General features: G+C 41.8%; 1 protein-coding gene across 5 annotated transcripts in view; it reads left to right on the top strand.

The window, feature by feature from the left end:
* emid1 (EMI domain containing 1) overlaps positions 1 to 20,654 on the top strand; it is a 145,659-nt gene that overhangs the window by 93,820 nt on the left and 31,185 nt on the right. For all 5 annotated transcript variants that reach the window (XM_041787206.1, XM_041787207.1, XM_041787205.1 and 2 more), the window contains exons 4-8: positions 9,893 to 9,982; positions 10,094 to 10,155; positions 10,552 to 10,684; positions 12,452 to 12,496; positions 12,602 to 12,709. In XM_041787206.1, coding sequence (XP_041643140.1) covers positions 9,893 to 9,982; positions 10,094 to 10,155; positions 10,552 to 10,684; positions 12,452 to 12,496; positions 12,602 to 12,709 — 438 coding nt within the window. The remainder of the gene's footprint in view (positions 1 to 9,892; positions 9,983 to 10,093; positions 10,156 to 10,551; positions 10,685 to 12,451; positions 12,497 to 12,601; positions 12,710 to 20,654) is intronic.

Raw genomic sequence — 20,654 nt, 5'->3', positions numbered from 1 at the left:
CCCTGGTAGTGAATCTCTGTAACCCCAAAGGACACACATCTTTAATACCTCCTCAAATGACATGGATTGGTCTGTTTATTCTTTGACCAGGAAGAAGTGAACCTCCTCAAATGATGGATATGGAAGCTAGACAATCAGTCATCTTTGCTAGGTCAGTGGTAGATACTCCTGGTACTAGGGGTGCAACGGTATTTGGATTCACCCTTCATGGCTCGGGGGTCACCGTTCGGTGATGAGTATGTCTGAATTCTTTCTACATTTTATAGTCTGAATGGAGAAAAACGGAAACCACAGATGACAGTGTTACCCACCAATTTAGGTGGCAGTAAGGCTTGTCACGGTTTGCCAGTGCTTTTGAACAACCAACGAAGAAGAGGAAGAAACAGGCCTAACAAGAAATAAGAAAAGTCAGAGGAGCTGCTCGACAGATGGCTTCTTCCTCTCACCAACTTCCCTGCGCTGTTTTTCAAATGCCTCTGGATGTAAAAGCAGAGAGGGTTGAGGATATGCAGGGAGGATTTAGGTGCTCTGCTTGGATGGATACGCCCTTTCCTTGTTTTTCACTTGCGAATCCATCTTGCAAAGCTCCCATCGGATCTGTTTGGGCCCGGTTAGAAAGTGACAGGACCAATCAGCAACGAGGGGCGGGACTTTCAGACATAGCAGAGTCATGACGTTAACAAGCAACAGCAAGAGCTGGTGCAGTTATGGAGGAAAAGATTAGCGTGGATGCTGCTAAAGTGCCAGTTTTATCAGAACTTGACAACATTTCTTTGTTAAAAGAAGAACAGAGAACTGCAGGGAGTTGTTTTCTTTTCAAAAGTCGAGTACTTACATGTCTATAGTCGCCATGTTTCGCGTTATTCCTCAGTAGCCGCACACGTGCAGCTCGATAGCAGCCACGTCACGTGTTTTGTTGCTCTGATTGGCCCGTAGAGATGTGACAGACAGAACATTCACCCAGTCACCCTCCGAGTTTTTTTTCAAAGCCTCTGCCTTTTCTCAAACGTTTCCTATTGATGTGTGAAACACATCCATCTGAAACACATCCATCTGGCGTGTCAGGTTGCTTAGAAATAGGAGTCATGATTTTGCATGAGTAGTACACTCTTTAGCCAGTGTTTTCTACTTCAACATATCCACATATAGCCTTTAATACGCTGTTTACTGACAACTATGTAACAATGTTATTGCAAATCATATAAATCGGTGGTTCTCAATTGGTGGGTCGGGACCTAAAAGTGGGTCACCACTAGGTGACATGAAAAAAATGGTGGCCAAATTCCTTAAGTCCTTATTAGACATGCACCAATACCTTTTATTTTACCCTGTTTTACTGTGAAATTGCATACAATTCAATGTTTGATCAATATTTCAACTAATTTATCTCCTCTTCTTGCAGTAAATGGCTACTTTTCCCCAAGATAATGAAGTAATTTCACAGGTTCTCTGGAAAATTGGCAAAAATTTAGACATAATGATGGGGAAAGAGGGTATAAAATTTGTTCGCTTTGTCTCTTTTTTTAATATCAGGTGTTTTGGTCCAATCATGTTCTAAACTGCAACATAATCAATGGACTGAACATGCGTTGTTGAAAATGTTTTGGAAACTTGGGTCCGATCCATCGTAAGACAGACTGGTGGGTCCTGAGGCCGGATCAGTTGAGAACCACTAATATAAATCACAAATATGATACATTTATAAGGCTCTAAAATACACACATTTTATTTTCTTCATTACATTGCATTAATTTGCTAATTTTCAAGATACATTAGACTATTTATTTCTGTGTTGATCTTTTTTTAAACTGTTTTTTTGTCTTTTTTCATGTTTCATGCGTTACAGGCTGCACCAATTATCACTGGTGTTCCCAGAAGGATCAAACTGTAAGCTTCACTACTGTCAGCGTAAAAGAAACAAATGAGGGAAATCAAGAATTAGGCTTATCAATTTGGGACTTATTTTATAGTTCCCTATGGAACTGTGACCTTTGTGAACCCTTACACCCTACCAGACACCCAGATATACCTGAAAAAATACTAAAAATGGTTCTTTTATGATGTGTCCCTTTAAATTTAGATCGGCCTGAAAAAGGTGACCTGTGGAATTTGTGTCTGCTTCTCTTCATTGCAAAGTGAGACCTTCTCCAGCTCCAACTGAACGTCTTTATCAGAATATACATTATTACATATTATCTTGCTCTTGAGCTGAAACCGTCCCAGAGGCCTTCCTTCATAATCCTGTGAACACACAGACTCAATTATAGAAAATTAAAGATAACCTTCTCCATGTGACCTCCTCTCATATCCTCCTATGAGCGTATTTCACCAGCAGGGGTGGAGATTATTCTCTTAGTGTTTGTAAACAAACGTCTGAATGCTGAACATGTGTGTCGGCGTGTGCGTGAGTAAAATGTGGAGCAGAGATGGTGCTGATGTCAGGTCGACCTCTGAACTCTCCATGGGGGTTTTTCCCTTTAATGAAGAGCTCTGATTCAGTCTGTGATTACGACCCAGTGCAGCATGGGGTCAAAGGTCAAATACATTCACACATTTCTCTGACCCCTCCTGCTGGGGCAATTAGCCCACTGAGAACAAAGAAGGGACACAATGAGCCTGGTCTATGGGGTGGCGTTCATTAACTGTGACAATGTTATTGTTGGCCAAGAGAGCAATGGATCATAGCAGAGACATTCAGGTCTTCTTCTGTCTTCACAATGCAGCCTTGTAGTTAGCGCTCACTCTCATGGGAGGCGCTGAAGGAAAGAGCCGTCTTTCACGGTTTAAATTGTGTTGTTGCAGACAGACACAGAGAAAGTGTGTGTGAGGGGAGTGTGGGAGACAGTTGTCCTTGAGCCAAAGTCGGCTTAATGCTTCATACAATAGCTCGAGTGTGGGTGAGGGGATCTTGGCGCTTCAGTGTTCTTTACTCCAGAGGGAGAAGAGGAGGTGTGGCTAGGGGCGAGAGCTAGATCTCCTATCTACAGCCTTCCTTTGTAAGTGTGCACAACCAAAAGCTCCAGAGAAAACATCCATGGAACCTACACTCCAAGCAGTGTTAAGTAACACACACAGAAAAAACACATGATTTGCAGCTATAAGTATTTCATTATTAGCAGTGATTAATTAGCACTTATCCCTGTCCCCTATCCCTTGCAAAAAAGCCAGAGCAGAGAAGGCATCAATGACAACAATATGACACTGATAAAGAGCAGAATAAAGGAGGAGCTGGGATGGAGGAGGGTTACAAGAGCGGCTTGCAGAGAGAACGGCAGAGCGCAGCTGGGCAAGAGCAGTTTAGATAAGGCAGCATGAGAGTGATTAGCCAGTAGCATGCGTAGAGCAAATCAGCTGGCCATCAGCTGATAACGGCTTGCTTAAGATCTGCTGATCTGCCATACAGAATATCAGAAGGGTACATTTTCTCTGCGTAATTTTTTAAATTTTAGGTAAACAAGGGCCAAAGAACAATGCCGGCTTAAATGTATGCTCTATGGCACATCTTTGAAGCAGTTTATTTTTAACCCATAAGGCCCCTGTCTTTGAGATGGGCCTAGCTTAAGGACAAGCATCCCTGGCAGCCATTCTCACAGACTGTTCACCTGAGAAGCACTCTCTGTCAGACCGGAAATAAACGCTAAAACGCCCATCCATCCATTTTCTTTACCGCTTATCCCGTTCAGGGTCACGGGGGGCTGGAGCCTATCCCAGCTTTCATTGGGCAAGAGGTGGGGTACAACCTGGACTGGTTGCCAGTCAATCACAGGGCTTACATATAGAGACGGACAAGCAGGCATGCTCACATTCACACCTACGGGCAATTTAGAGTCACCAATTAACCTAATGAGCATGTTTTTGGTGGTGGGAGGAAGCTGGAGTACCCGGAGAAAACCCACGTGTGCACAAGGAGAACATGCAAACTCCGCACAGAAAGGCCCTGACCAGGAAGTGAACCAGGGACCTTTTTGCCATGAGGAAACAGTGCTAACCACTGTTCCCTCTAAGGGGGTTTTCTGCACAATTGCGCACTGCTCTCCACCTCTCTGTGCAGAAGAAAAAAAAGTTGTGCACTCAAATATACCCAAGGAGTTTTCACTGTTATCTTCTAATGTGCACTGTGATCAAAGGCGCATTAACGCGCAGTCTAGCTGGTACTGTAGCCTAGGGCTTCCACCTCCATGGGTGCCTCATACCTGAGAGATGTAAAGTGAGGCTACCAAATCATGCAACAGCTGACACACCGATGGCAGAGCCTGTTATTGACAGCCGCCGAGTGTGGGTGGATTCCAGCCACAGGGGGTTCCTCAATGAGGCACTTTGGTGAGTTAAATTTATCAGCGTCACAAATTCAACCTTCTTCTAACTGTGCTCAGCTCTTACTGCCAGTGTGTGGGAACTGGATGGTTGTTTCAATGACTGATTTACACATAAAGGGAGGATTTTTTTTCCCGAAAAAACTGCCATATGGCCGAGTCTATCGGTGCGTCCGTCGTACGTATTTGCGCAGACACTTTTGGATTCATGCCGTCCACACAGCGACGCAAACACTAATGCCACTCATAGACAGACAAACACAAGCGTGTTGGAGGTTCAGAGGAGAAAAGGATTCAACACAAAGCTGAACTTTTCTCCTGCTTTAAAGCTCCTCTCTGATGCATACGTGCATCAGTGCTGTCTATATGGATAACCGCTCTCTCTCTCTCTCTCCTCCCTCTCTCTCCTCAGCAGCAGCTGTAGACTGTTAAAAGATCGTTTTATTAACATTCTACTTCTATATTTTTTCACAATGACAAAGATTAATTAAACATCAGTATTGAGCTCATTATCAAAACATTTGATAGGTGACACATTGCATGAAATATTATAGATATATATTGATAATAAACCAATTAAAAAATTATAAAATCTCTTACACCCTCATAACTGATCAGCAGGGCAGTGAGGAACAGAGGCAGACAGGAGCCAGAAATAGAAAACTTCTACAGGAGTAAAAAGACTTCAGCTTCAGTAAAGCTGTAAGTTTCTGTTTTTAATAATTTTATTACAGTAATGAGAGTTAAAACAGCTGATTACATCTTTCCCACAAGTTAACTTAATGTTACACATTCAAACAAAGTTTTTGTAGCATTAAATGGATGTCTATTTTTATGTAAACAATGTTCCTTTAAAGAATGAAGCTGGCCAAAATGATCTACAATGAGACCAGGAAAGAGTTGATCTCCTATAATGGACCTATTATAAACTGATTTAAACCCTGATGTTTCTAACAGTGTGACATATTTCATATAATGCGCTGTTAAATTTGTGCAGGTAGAAGTCCTTTAGGAGACCTTACTCTGATAAGGTTGATAAAGCAAGGGAACAGAGCAAGAGTTTTATCTCATCTAAGACATTCTAGATTTCTGCCTTTTTATATGAAACTACAAACTTTGTTAGTGTCTGCTTTCACCTGAGGACAAATGCTTTTAAGTTAAAATTACAGTTTACTTTTACTTTTCAAAGGATTGTAACTCATTAAAATGTAAACCTTGATTAAAAAAACAGGGTTTCCAGACATCAAAATTGCGGCTAGCTAAAACTGAGAGTGGCTTGTGAATGAATGAATGGTGAAATTCATGACCTGAACAGTGATTGTTAATCTTTATTTTTATGGTCACCTGATATCACTTGTCAATGATATTTGAGTTTGGAGAGGTGATGCCATGGCGCTGCCATGTGGACATGGCGTACGCGTCAGATGTCGGCCACAGTTGATGAAGTAGTTGCTCAGTGTGGTTGAATGTCTGCTCAGGAGTTTTGAAAATTAGAGGGAACATTGGCGCTAACCCCTGTGCTGCCATGCAGCCCACACGCTAAAACATTCAAAATAAAACTGGATCAAAGTTCTGTCAAGGGTGAGGGTAAGGGCTGGGATACCAAAAGTGAAATTTAAAAACCGTACCTGCAAAACATTTAATAGAGCTGAGTAAGCAGAAAAGACTCCTCCTCTGTGAAACATTAACAGTTCATGTAGCTCCGTTACCTGAGTAAGTTAGTTAGATATTGTAGCTAATGTAACTGTGTAGCTAATGTAGCCAAAGTTAAGCTCAGGAAGCGGCAACATAAGCTACATATCTATGTTCTCTGTGTAGTTCGTAGTTTTTGCATTCAAGCTCAAATTGCTAAAGTTGTTTGGATCCATGGGCTTCATCAGCGACAAGCCATAACCATTATATTATAATTTTGGATCTACCTGTAAAAGCAGGTCTGGATCCAATCAGGAAGTCAGTCACCCGATGTTTAAGACTAAGGATGTTCCTAACTGTCTATTTCCATATTCAGCTAAATTCTCATTTACATTTTGTTGAACCGGCTAGTGTAAAGAGAAGAAAATCCCTAGAAAACAGTCGAATTCCTCTAAGGGTCATTATGTTAAAGGGTGTGATGTTAGCCTGATATACTCTCTACACTGTGGCTAACATTACAAGCTAGTGCCGCCAGCCTTCGTTCCTCTTTGCAGATTAATATCATGCTTTGATATGTGGCCTCTTTTCATTTTGGGTGGAAGGCATGCATGACTTCAACCCTCAACGGGCTACACATCATTTTATTTCCACTTACTACTTAAAAAATCCTGTCATACCGCGCTGTTCCTACTACACTCTAACCGATAAGCAGCCGCTGCACTTCTCATGTTTACATCCAGGAAGTGCCAGACGGGAAGGCAGCAGCCATTAACTGAAGCTACAGCGGCCTCTAGTGGTGGGAGGTTCATTACAGGTTAAAAGAGCACAAAAAAACGGGATTTCAAGCCTGTGTTTATAAAAAGTTGTAGGTCATTAGTTTAACCGACTTGTAAATCCCACGCCGGCTGATTTGATAAACGGATTTAAATGTTTTAGTGATTAACCATATGCATTCCTGTTTAAGACAGTAAAAAATCCAAAATGGCAGAAAAACTGTTTTAAATGTGAAATAGAGAGAAGGAAGTGATTAATTGATTAACTACAGAAAGTCTGAGATTATTCTAATGACCTTAGTACCACTTGGTGTTGATGCAGTGTGCCGGCCACAGACTGGTAAAGTCGTTCTATCTGGAGGCTAATGAGGTGCTGAACCCAGCCTCTTGTTTGTCTCAGGAGCACCTGGGCCAAGCAGAGCCAGTCCAGGCTGGACAAAGGAGTCAGTCTAGCTTTTCCACAAAGGTCTGCCCATTCAAAACATCCAGAACCCACAGACACAACGTCCCACACTTCATAAAATGAAGGCAAGACAGAGAGCGAGCCGAGACTACCCATTCTGTCTGCACAAGGAAACTATTGTTTGTCTTTACACACCCTCTCTCCCAGGCCTTTTAATACAAGGGAGCAACTTGGCAAAGTCACAGAAAAACACAATGTTTGTCTCTTATAAATGAAACACAGACAAATGCTGCCACTGTTCCTGCTGATTTCCATCTCTGTCAGCACTTTGACTTTATAAAACTTTGAGCCAGTGATTCCTGGCTGTTAGGGAGAGGTTCACCTGGAGGGACGCAGCACAAATCTGATTTCAGGATGCATCCTTTCTCATCTCACAGGCTTTATAACTTCTGATTTATTGGTGTCATTACAAGTCAGGTTTTCTCTCTGACTTGACTACCTTTTATAAAAGTGCACATTTGTTCTTCTTGGACAGTGATGCTACAAATGACTTAAGGATTAATAGGTAGGAAGTGCAACTAGTATTTAGACTACAGTATATGCATTTGAAATCATTCAGATACTGCTATAAATAGACCTACTGACCTATTGCATCTGATGTCAGATGATTTCATCACTAAAAGGGAAAGGTCAGGTACTTGTCACCTGTAAATGGGATAAGTTTGGGTTACGGTATGAAGAGAAACATGTAATATGGGTCTGTCTTTTGGACCCTAACTTTGATGCTCTTAAACTCAGAAACTCTATCTTCAAGGCCACGTCCTCACTCGTGTTCCAGATTTCTGCAGAAGTGAAAAACTGGGTCTGGCAATCCATGACCTACAGACTGATTCAATGAGGACGTAATTCCTTTGATTTGTTGGCTGAAATCAACCTTTTTATTACCTATTTATGCTAATGCAATTCTTCTGCATTAATCAGTCATTTGTTTTGTCTATGAAATGTCAGAAAATGATGACTAATGCTCATTTTCACTTCCAAGAACTTGGCGTGACGTCCTCTGATGCCTTGTTTTGTCATTCCAGCGGACCAAAAGCCAAAAATGTCAACTGAGATAGCAAAATTTTACGGTGTACTAGACTGACATAAAGACTTTGAAATGTCTTTGTGAATTTTATTCCTTGCAAGCAAGGTCAGCGGTCATGCATAGTCTGAGTAGTCTGCAAGAGTGTGACATAGAAACGGTGCAGTGTTAAAAGAAAACAGAAGCTGTCTATCTCTGCAGCTGTAAGTTTGACTTGTGCTTGAATGTCAGAGGTCTAGTTAAACAAAAGAAGAACTAGCAGAAGGTCATTTGAGGAGCAGAATATAATGATGAACTTTCTGTCAGATATTTTAAGGTAAAGGTTACAGTGCTTATGAAACATATTCACCCCGTTGGATGTTTTCCCTTTTATTCATTTTATAAATCACTCATGGTCAATATAGTTAGGCTTTTTTATTAGAAAAAAATGTCAAAGTGAAAACAAATCCCTACAAAGTAGTTTCAGTTAAATAAAAATATATCATGTGAAATAGGTGGCTGCATAAATGTCCTCCTTTTCAAGTCAGTGTTAAGCAGATGCTCCTTTAGCTGCAATCACAGCACTGAGTCTGTGTGGATAGGTCTCATTCAGGCTTAGACATCTGGACACTACAATTTTACTACATTCTTCTTTGCTCAAGCTCTGTCAGGTTGCACAGGGATTGGGCATGAACTGCCCTTTTCAAGTCTAGCCACAAATTCTCTATTGGATTTGGGTCTGGGCTTTGACTGGGCCACTCCAGAGCATTCACCAAACCATTGAAAATACATCCTCTCCCCAAATGTAGTTGTCTCTTGCAGACTGAGTAAGAGAGTCCTCCTGGAATTTCCTATATATTGCCCTATTCATTTTACCCTATACCTTTACAAGCCTTCCAGGGCCAGCTGCTGAGAAGCATCCCCACAGCATGATGCTGCCACCACCGTGTTTCACAGTGCGGATGGTGTATTTGTGGTGATTTGCAGTGTTTGGTGTCTGCCAAACATAGCATCTTGTCTGATGGCCAAAAAGCACCATTTTGGTCTCATAACACCAAAGACCTTTCATCCACTTGATCATGGGGTCTCCCACATGCCTTTTGGTGAATTGTAGTCGAGATTAAATCCGAGTTTTCTTCAACAGTGGCTTTCACTTTACCACTCTACCATAAAGCTTTGACTGGTGAAGAACCTGGGCAACAGTTGCTGTATGCAGTCTCTACCATCTCTAATCATAGGTGTCTTGGTGGCCTCTCTTACTAGTCTCATTCTTGCACGCTTGCTCAGTTTGTGAGGACGTCCTGATCTAGGCATATTCACACATGTACCATATTCCTTCCATTTCTTGATTATTGATTTAACTGATCTCCAAGGAGTGTTCAGTGCCTTGGAAAGTTTTTTGTGTCCATCTCCTAACTTATACTTTTCAATAACCTATTTTTCTGAGCTACTTGGAGTGTTCTTTTGCCTTCATAGTGTAATGGTAGCCAGGAATACTGATTAACCAGTAACTGGACCTCCATACACAGGTGTCTTAATACTAAAACCACTTGAGACACATTCACTGCACTCAGGTGATCCATATTTCACTAATCCTGAGACTACTAGCACCAGTTGGCTGGACCTGTGTTGATTTGAAGAGATGATAGTGATCATATTTTTACAGTCAGTAAGAAACTAAAACTTTATTTATTTTTATCCTCCTCAGAGGCAGCAAACCAGCTCGTAGCTCAGGAGGCCGTGAGGAAACCATCAATGCTACGACGCCCGCCTGCACGCACAGGAGAGTCTATTTCAAGTAAGAAATGGAAACATGTCACTATTTTAAACCATAGCACAGAGACAGAAGTAAACTTCGTGTTTCAGAGTCTGATTACTGTAAGTAATAGATATTTTATTGCTTTTTTAGGTTGTCTCAACTGCAGTCGAATCACAGCTTTGAGTGACAGACTGAACTCACTGGAGGCAAAGGTATGGACCGTACTTTCTCAGCTACAATGTCTAAATCACTGAAAAAATGATCAAACTTTAATTTAGAAGCTTATTGAATAAAACAGATTTAAAAGAGATGATGTTGTTTTACCATAGTTGCCAGAAATTTAAATATTGATATACTAAAATTCAAATGGTTAAAAAAATTCTGTTTCAGACAAAGTTGTAGGAAGTCAATATAAATAAAAATAATGCATATGAGGTCTGACCTTTGTTATCAAAAGGTTGATAGGTTGGTTTAATTCAGTCGGTATTTTGGTCCAGAGTTGATAGCTCTTGTTGGAGAAGATTGGCTGCCTGACATTAAATGTATGTTTTGTCTAGATCTGCGATGTTGCATTGTCTAATTCTTTTGTTTGTGTGTTCTGGTTAAAGGTCCAGTTACTCAATGCCCCAGCCTCCGTGTCACATCGCCACCTTCAGGGAAAAGGAGGAACTTTACCCGAGGCCTCGTTACTGATGGGGGCTGTGCCCGCTCAAGGAGCTCCTGGTGAGCAGGGGCCTGCAGGTCAGTACAGCCCACTGTTATCCATCATAAATAGTTTGAAGTTAGAATAAACTGCATACCTCCATTAGGTGTAGTACAGGACTCTGACTATTTATAATTGAGTCAGAAATCACTCTGTGCAGCTCTTTTCCTGCCGTCTACCTGCTTGGCTCTGCTCATATCCGATTTCCTCCATGAGACACACTCATTTCCTCTAAAAGTGAGAGCCCAGTTAACTGCTGCTCACTTTAAGCTCTCTGTGCCTGACAGGGAAGGAAACACTTTGGAGTATGACGGCCGTCTCACAAACATTAGAGTCACTCTTCAGGTGAAGGAGAAATTAAAAGATTTTTAGTTAATTCCAAACATCTCAGGGAGCATTTTCCCATTTCAAAGACAACAATTATCACTGTTTAAAAGATGTTTTCAAACTGGAAATGGAAGTTTTCACCTTTTATATGAAAATCCTGATCAAACATCAATGTACTGATCAGATCTCAATGTTGTTTTTCCTGACACGTTAATCACACCTATTTTTGACCTGTTTCATATCAGATTTCAAAGTTTGAAATAGCAAGGACTGGCTCTCAGTAGGCAGAGAAGTCTACTCTCCTCCTAAAGGTCAAGGGGTTGATCCCCTTCTGCAGTCACACAGTCACATATTGATATTTCCTTTGGCAAGACAGTTTACCTCAAATTGCACCCACTATTTCATCAATGGCCTCTGAATGTCAATAGCTATGTTTACATGGACCACTGGTAATCTGAAAAAATGCCTGATTTCATTCCAATCAAGAGGAGTGGTTTATGTGAATCCTCTTTAGGATCAGCATCCATGAAAACAATTGGAAAACAATCCAATATTTCACACAGGGAGGGTTTGGGAAAAAGTGAGTTAGTGCCGGTGGTTTATTTACAAAAAAGACAAAGAATTTCTTTTTCTACGGCAAATCTTTGGTAGATTTATACCAAATATAATAACACAGCTTTGTATTACACTCCTTATGCTTGTTCATCATTTGAGAAAAAGATTAAATAAACTCTGCTTTTAAAAAATCTGAAGAACAAAACACAATAGATTAGCATTTATTCACTTTTTCACAACAGTTGTTTAATCTATAGCTATTCAGTGTCACAGCTTCTTTTTACCCAAACAGGGGTCAGTGAGGAGGACAGTGTGATCCTCCAACTGTCCCATCTTTGGAGGTTGTAATAGATGTTACCCATACAGAATTGCACAGTAAAAACATCTTGTGTTGGGTTTAAGAATGAATAGGAAGAAGTAGAAAGAAAGATAAACTGCTGGAGAGAAGCAGAACAGCAAGAACAGCATGGATGAGTTGTGGTCACAGGGATGCTTTACTGGATTTCCTCCAGCTACCGACATATACTGTGGCAAGTTTAGACTTAGTGCAGCTTTGTTTCTACTTTTCAAATAGCAAACATAATGTGATGCCCAGAATCTGATGAGTTTGCCTTGAACCAAGAGAGCATGTCTATGCCTAAGGCCATTATTATAACAGCATGGTCTTCTATAATAGACACTTGAAACCACTCAGACTGACATCATTCCTTATTGAGTCTTACAGTGAATCAAAATGATGATGAAGTATATGGAACTAAATTTAAATAAAACCTTATGACATTACCAGTCTTTATGCTCAGTATCTTTGACTTAATTTAACTTTCCCCTCCTCCTTTGGTGGATTTTCTACTCCAGCTGGTTTGAGCTCATTTTTTCTCACCAATCTTCTCCTCAGTGAAGTCACCTCTCTGTTTTCATTACAGGTCCTCAGGGTGAGAAGGGGAGAGATGGACTTCCTGGCAGAGATGGTAAATTGTTACCATAGTTTTCTTTCAGTTACTGAAAGTGAAACCATTTAAGATGTGAACCAGTTAAAGCTTCATGATTACTCAGGTCTGTTTCCTCCGTCTTAGGAAAGCCAGGGTCTCGAGGGCTGCCAGGTCCCAGTGGGCCTCGTGGGGACACCGGGGGGAGGGGTCCATCTGGAGCTCCTGGAGCAAGGGGAGTCTCGGGACCTGCAGGTGAGAGAGGACTACTTGTAATCATCCCAGACAGCTAAAGAAAATATGTTAGCCTTTATGCAGGAGATGCTGGTGAAGTTTGTTCAGACATCTGTGCAGGGACATTTTATATTTGCCTGTCCACTTATGATGTTTAAAATCAGTCTTAATGCCAAATATGTGGGTGCATACAAGGAAATTTTCCCGGGTTTGGCATTAACCTCAGGGGGACTTCATTAAAAATAGGGATATATTTCATCTCCATCCAGGAAACACCCCATAGACTGCTGCTATAGCTGCATTCAAGCTAATGGCTTCACCAGCCACCATTCTTTACAGGCTTGCAGTTGCTTCAGCTAAACCACACCTGTAGCTACTGCCTCTTTCTTCTCAAATAATTATGATTTGCCCGTTTTTTTCCCTGATAGACTTGGAATCTGGCCAGCTTTTCATGGTTATAAACCTCTAAGCATAATAAGCTAATAATACTCCTGTTCAAACACGCCCAGAGTGGTCATAATCCATGCAGTTTGTTCTTGATTTGCATCTGAATGAAAAGAGAAGACGCAGAATCTGATTTAACACATTCTTGGATGGCTCTCAGCATTAAACAGGAAGGCCAAATTTAACATTTTTTCTCCCTTATTATGTGAAATTCATCCACGAAACCAAAACAGTGGTTTGCCGTTTAGTAAAAACACCTTATGGAGTGCAGATTGTATTAGACAGAGTTCTTGATTTATAATGAGAAATTGTCAGTGGAGATGGATGGGGCTGAGCAGTGAGCCTCTACTTTCAAAATCTAATTGTTGAATCTTGAAACTGTACATTAAACCTGATTTGCTCACTATTGATGGACTGTTCTTGACATTCTTGTCCCTTTTATTCCTGATAATTTCCAGGAAAATTCAGGACAACCAACCCCTAAGATCTTACGAAGTTATTTATTCACGTACAGTACTGTACAGAACTTTAAGGCAAGTTTGGGCCAAAAATTGAGGCCAAGGTAAGGCCTGTTAATGGCAAGTAAACCCACCTGAGGGCATATTGGGCAGGAATGAAGATTAACACAATCCCGGTCATGCTCTGGATGTCCTACATACTACGAGGGGCGTGAGTAAATAATCAATTTAAAATATAACCAAGTCCACACTTTGAGGGTACAGGAAGGGGTGGACCTGGCGAGTAAGCACGGCCTAGGGCAGTGGTTCTCAACTGGTCACGCATCAGGATCCACCACCACGTCCTTGAGAGAAATCGTGACCCCAATTTAAAAAAGAATTTCTAACCACTCAGATTCATTTAATGAAAGATTTTGCAGTTTGGACCCAAACTGCAACATCTTTCAACCATAATTGGACAAAGAGACAAGACCAAACAAACATGTTTTAAAAGTACATCATTACAGAAGATTTTGTAGACGTACGTTGTATTTTACTCAGTTTTCGTAAGACAGCTTCGAAGTTTGGTGATTTCTTTAGAAATTTTATCATTATCTTGAGGAAATCAGCTTCGTTATCCAAAAAGAAGATAAATAAGTAGAAATCTTGGGGAAAAATATTTAAATTTACTCATCATAGGATGACCTAAAAATGTATGCTTGAATTTAATGTGTATTAACTTAGTGCTTCTGTATATAGGCTTTTTGCCTTTTATTAATTTTTTCCTGTTACACATTCAAGACACACTGGAAAGACACACTTTTGGGTTCCAACCCACCAGTTGAGACCCACTGGCCAAGGGTACTGTCCAGGCTGGTCCTGTTGTGGATGTCCCAGATATCCTAAAAACTGCCAGCAGCTACTGGTTGTATCAGCAGGGGTGAAAGGGCCCAGGCAAAAGAAATGCCGTCAAGCTTGACCCTTGGCTGCCACGTGAACTTTTAGTGCCCTACATACCTAAAACTAATGCACATGACTGTATATCTTTCAAAGAAGGAAATGTTCCTGCTGGATGGAGAAGAGGGGAAAGTTCTCAGGAGGCAAGGCATTACATAGATAGTACATGCCAAGATAGTGGTCTACAGCAGTGGTTCCTAACCTGGGGTCCGAGCACCCCTGGTGGGTGTGCCCAAGATCTCAGGGGGGGCACAGAACCCTGTCTACTTTGAGGTTGTCAAATCTATATGTATATATATATATATATATAGCTCTGATCTTTGAGATAGGAAGGGAGAAGCTACTTGGTAAGAGGAATCTGCTTTTGGTTGTTTCAGTTGGAAGTAGGTTGTTGGCAGTTTTGCTTAGGCTGAACGTGTTAGTTTTCACTCTCTCTGCAACAATAGGTGAGGCAGTTGACGCGTGTGGCTCCCTCTATTGATTGCTAAAGTGTAAACTGCCGGGGCGGAGTTTCACTGTAGCCCAAGCTTTAAGAGAGTTTGAATCTAAATTTGCCAGCAGAACAAGCTCTGATCTTTGAGATAGGAAGGGAGAAGCTACTTGGTAAGAGGAATCTGCTTTTGGTTGTTTCAGTTGGAAGTAGGTTGTTGGCAGTTTTGCTTAGGCTGAACGTGTTAGTTTTCACTCTCTCTGCAACAATAGGTGAGGCAGTTGACGCGTGTGGCTCCCTCTATTGATTGCTAAAGTGTAAACTGCCGGGGCGGAGTTTCACTGTAGCCCAAGCTTTAAGAGAGTTTGAATCTAAATTTGCCAGCAGAACAAGCTCTGATCTTTGAGATAGGAAGGGAGAAGCTACTTGGTAAGAGGAATCTGCTTTTGGTTGTTTCAGTTGGAAGTAGGTTGTTGGCAGTTTTGCTTAGGCTGAACGTGTTAGTTTCACTCTCTCTGCAACAATAGGTGAGGCAGTTGACGCGTGTGGCTCCCTCTATTGATTGCTAAAGTGTAAACTGCCGGGGCGGAGTTTCACTGTAGCCCAAGCTTTAAGAGAGTTTGAATCTAAATTTGCCAGCTGGGGCGGTTAGCGGCTGTGCACAATCAACTCAATTGTGCACATCTGTGGCATATCTCTCTATATAAGTACACAGACTGCGCTGAAGCGTCAGCGTAAGCGTCAGCCCTTGTGGAAAGACCACATTGGGTAAAGACCAGCGAGTCTACCTGTGCGAGTCCACCGAGCAAGGCCACCGACAGGCAGCACTGCCTCATAACAGTCTAACGCACCCCAGCAGTCTAACGCAACATGTGCAACCAAAAAATACAAGTCATATATGGGAACAGAAAGAAGCACAATAGTTACAGAAAACGAAACCTGCATAATCTATCCACTTTGCAGAATGCCTCTTTTCCACAACCTTTTATCACAGTTGGCCTCTGGAACTGCCAGTCTGCAGTTAACAAAGCAGAATTCATCAATTCCCTCACTAAACTGTCTAACATTCAGGTCCTAGCCCTGACAGAAACTTGGGTCCGTCCTGAGAACACTGTAACACCAACTGCTCTATCAGTTGATGCAGTGTTCTCTCATACACCTCGCTCTTCTGGCCGAGGAGGTGGCACAGGCATTATTCTTTCTCATAGCTGGAACTTCAGCCAGTTCAAACCCTTGGACAATAACACCTCATTTGAATATCATGCAGTACAGGTCACTGCCCCAATAAAGGCTTACATGGTTGTGATATACCGCCCACCCGGAGGTCACCTGGACAACTTTATTGTGGAACTGGACATGTTACTCTCAGACATCCCTGATGATGGCACACCATTGGTTGTCATGGGTGACATGAACATCCACTTGGATAGAGCCCAGGCTACTGATTTTATTTCACTACTGTCCTCCTTTGACTTGAAACTGGTTCAAACGCCTCCTACACACAAGGCTGGTAATACACTGGATTTGATTCTAACTCGCAATTGCTCCACGGCTAATTTGAGTGTAACACCACTTCACCTCTCTGACCACTACTTCATTCAGTTCTCACTTGGCTTACCTGAACTTCAACAATCTACTACTCAATTAAGATCATACCGCAGAAACCTTCAGTCACTTGACCCAACACAGCTGTCTGACGAGGTCTCAGCTGCACTAGCCTCATGTAACGAGTCCTTCACACTCACTGTTAACGAGGCCACAGACACATTCTGCTCCTCACTGACCTCCTCTCTGGACAAACTCTGCCCTCTGGTGTCTAAGCCTATTAATACTCCACCTTGTCCCTGGCTCACTGAGGTCATCAGAACCCAAAGGGCAGGGCTCAGAGCGGCAGAGAGAAAATGGCGTAAATCCAAACAAACCACTGACTTGAGTGCTTATCAGCAAAAACTGTCCTGTTTTACCTCTGCTCTAAAATCTGCTAAGAAGGCGTTCTATCAATCAAAGATCTGTGCTGCCACTGATGCACGCAAACTCTTCTCTGCTTTTAACTCGCTCCTCTCTCCTTCAAACCCACAACCCTCCAGTATGTTGACTCCAGACATGTTCGCCTCCTACTTCACTGACAAGGTTTCTGCCATCAGCAACCAATTCTCTGAGCCTGTCCAACTCAGTTTTCTGCCACCAGCTAGTGATGCATCACTTAGCTCATTCTCTCCACTAAGTGAGAGCGAGGTCACCAGGCTTCTGCTTGACTCTAAGCCCACAACCTGTCCCCTCGATCCGATACCATCACATCTCTTGCAGGCGATTGAGCCCACAATCAGCCCTGCTGTGAGTTGTATCATTAACTCCTCTCTGTCCACAGGTGTTTTCCCAGCTGCTTTCAAGCAAGCGGGTTACACCACTGCTCAAAAACCCACTCTCAACCCAGCCCTGGTTGAAAATTACAGGCCGGTCTCACTTCTCCCATTCCTATCAAAAATACTGGAGCGCACAGTCTTCAACCAGCTCTCAGAACACTTGCAGAACAATGATCTACTTGATCAGAATCAGTCTGGCTTTAGGCGGGGCCACTCTACTGAAACTGCACTTTTGTCGGTAACGGAATCACTTCGCTTGGCCAGAGCAGCTGGTCAGTCCTCAGTTCTCTTACTACTGGATCTGTCTGCTGCCTTTGACACAGTAAACCACCAAATCCTCCTCTCCACACTCTCTTCACTTGGTATCTCAGGATCTGCCATACAGTGGTTTAAGTCCTACCTCACAGGGAGATCTTTTAGAGTATCATGGAAGGGAGGAGTGTCTAAACTGCATGGCTTATCAACAGGGGTGCCTCAAGGGTCTGTGCTTGGTCCCCTACTTTTCTCAATATACACCACCTCACTTGGTGCAATCATCCGCTCCCATGGCTTTTCTTATCACTGCTATGCAGACGACACACAGCTATTCCTGTCCTTTCCACCAGATGACACAACTGTCTCAGCTCGGATCTCATCCTGCCTTGCTGATATTTCTAAATGGATGAGGAACGCGTCACCTTCAGCTCAACCTGCCCAAAACTGAGCTCATTATCATCCCAGCCAGTCCCACTATGGAACCGCAGATCAGTATCCAGCTTGGATCAAATAATCTCTTGCCCACTAAGTCAGCCCGGAATCTGGGTGTCATGATTGATGACCAGCTAACCTTCAAGCTCCATGTGGCCTCGATTGCTCGGTCCTGCCGTTTCGCCTCTACAACATCAAGAGGATCAGACCCTACTTGACAGAGCATGCTACACAACTCCTGGTACAGGCTCTTATAATATCACGTATTGACTACTGTAACTCATTACTGGCAGGCCTACCTGCATGCACAGTTATACCTCTGCAGTTGATCCAGAACGCAGCAGCACGTCTGGTCTTCCACCAACCCAAGAGAGCTCATGTCACGCCTCTTTTAATCTCTCTACACTGGCTTCCAGTTGCAGCTCGCATTAAATTCAAAACTCTAATCATTGCTTACAAAGCAGTAACTAAAACTGCTCCTGTTTACCTGGAGTCCCTCATCCAGGTCTACACCCCTTCTCGCCCACTACGCTCAGCTAGCGAAAGGCGCCTGGTACTTCCAGCACATCATGCTCCTAAGTCACTAGCTCGACTCTTCTCCTCTGTTGTCCCTAAATGGTGGAATGAATTACCCAACTCCATTCGATCTACAGACTCCCTGTCTACTTTCAAGAGAAGGCTAAAGACCCAGCTCTTCAGAGAACACTTTGCACTTAGCTAGGCAATTCTCTACTGTTGTCCCCAGTAGTAGATTGAGTCTCAGCCAGACTATTCTCCACTGCTGTCCCCAGTGGTTGAATGAGTTTCCCAACTATAGTTAGCTCGCACTGTCCTGCTCTACTTCTGGGATTTCTTTGCCCAGCTCTTTGGGAATGATCCAGCACTTGGTACTTGGTAAATAGTTGTTGTGAAGCCTAATGAATGGCAATTAGTGATCCCACATTTTCCTTGATTCATTGTTGCTGTCTAAAAACAAACAAAAAAAAAAAAAAACATAAAAACAAAAAAACAAACAAAAAAAAAACAAAACAAAAAAAAAACTACATAAACAACGTATATTTTAGGTACTCTGCCTTAAACTCTACACGGCAGCACTTGCGTCCAATTGAACCTGAAGCACTTGATGGCACTTACTGATGTTGTTTCTTCTTGTCTAGATCATTGCTTGTGTTGCTCTTGCTCTCAAATGTACGTCGCTTTGGAGAAAAGCGTCTGCTAAATGACATTGTAACATTGTAACATTGTAACATATATTTTTTTTTTTATGGAATCATGATTAGCAACATATTGTATTAAGGGCAACCTTAAAGTTTTTTTTTAAATTAAGATTATCTGTTAATTTTTATGATGTGTAGAATTTTTTGAACAATAGAAACTCAAAAATGCCAAATTTTAAAAAAACCTACTTTTATGATAGTGTTAGGCCAATAAATTACAAGTACCCAAACTTAAAATAGTGGTTGGATTTTTGATTTTCTAATTTAAAAAAGAACTAAGTTTTGTTTCACTTAAATTTACAACTTTTAAAGTTAAAAAATGTCTACTTTTTACTTGTAAATTACAGACTTTTTAAACTTGAGAATTTAGAGGTTTATTTCTTGAAATTAACAAATTGTCTTTGTTGTTGTTTTCAAGAGTGGCCCTAGTATACTTGTAATAATGGATAGTATATACATTGATTTTTGTCAAGAACAAGTATATATGGGCCTACTATTTTCAGATTCTGTCAGTGAAAACAATTAAAATTGATTGGAATTTTCCAAGTGGGTCCTGGGGGGCTTAGCTTTTCTCAGGCCCGAGTAGGGGTGGCCCTAAGGCAAAAAGGTTGAGAACCACTGGTCTACAGGATGGTGATGCTTTTGATATTTTTTTTCACTTGCTACATGTTACTGGGAATATTCAGAGTTTAAACAAAAAGGCAGAAATGATCATTCAGAAACAGAGAGCATGAAATACTTCAATACTCATTAGGTACATTAGTGATTACACTGCAGTTTCAAGCTGTTAATGTCATTCTCACTACCATTGGCCTGAGGGAAAATTTTCCTGTTGTTTTCTCAAATTGTCTCACCCAACGCCTTATGGAAATTAAATAGAGAGCTGGAGAGAAAAAGTCTCAAAAAAGTTGAGAAAAAAATTCCTGCTTGCTTTTAAACATGCCTATTGCCCTGAAAATGTCTGGAAATGTTTGAGTTTTGTGCATGTGTGTAAAGAGCTTCAGACTGAGTTTACCAGAGTGGCTGCTAAAATGTTCTCCTTTGATAAATGTGACCAAAAAAGGAGAGAAGACTCCATAACAGCTAAAGAGTGCAGGACCAAGGAGACAAACTCAGATGAAGAATCTTATTGTTTGTGGAAGCCTTCTATCCTGTTGTCTTTACAAGAAGACATACAGTATGAAGAGGGTCACTGATGACCAGTGAAACAGCAGGAAGACCAGAGAGACCTACAAAAGACTCCTGACATCCCCATCTGAAGTATTTGTCTTTCTCTTAAACCACTATTGCACCCCACAGACCCTCCAGTGGTTTTCAGCAGCCCCCCAAGGCCTGCTGCTGGTGAATTGTTGGCATTATGGCATTTTAAAATCATATGTTTCTAAAATTGCTGTTCCAGTGGGCAGTGAAGGCATTTGTTTTCCTGACTAC

Source organism: Cheilinus undulatus, linkage group 5, assembly GCF_018320785.1.
Source record: "Cheilinus undulatus linkage group 5, ASM1832078v1, whole genome shotgun sequence".
Taxonomy (NCBI): domain Eukaryota; kingdom Metazoa; phylum Chordata; class Actinopteri; order Labriformes; family Labridae; genus Cheilinus; species Cheilinus undulatus.
The sequence above is the reverse complement of the archived record's forward strand: the minus strand, read 5'-3'. Positions and strand labels throughout refer to the sequence as shown.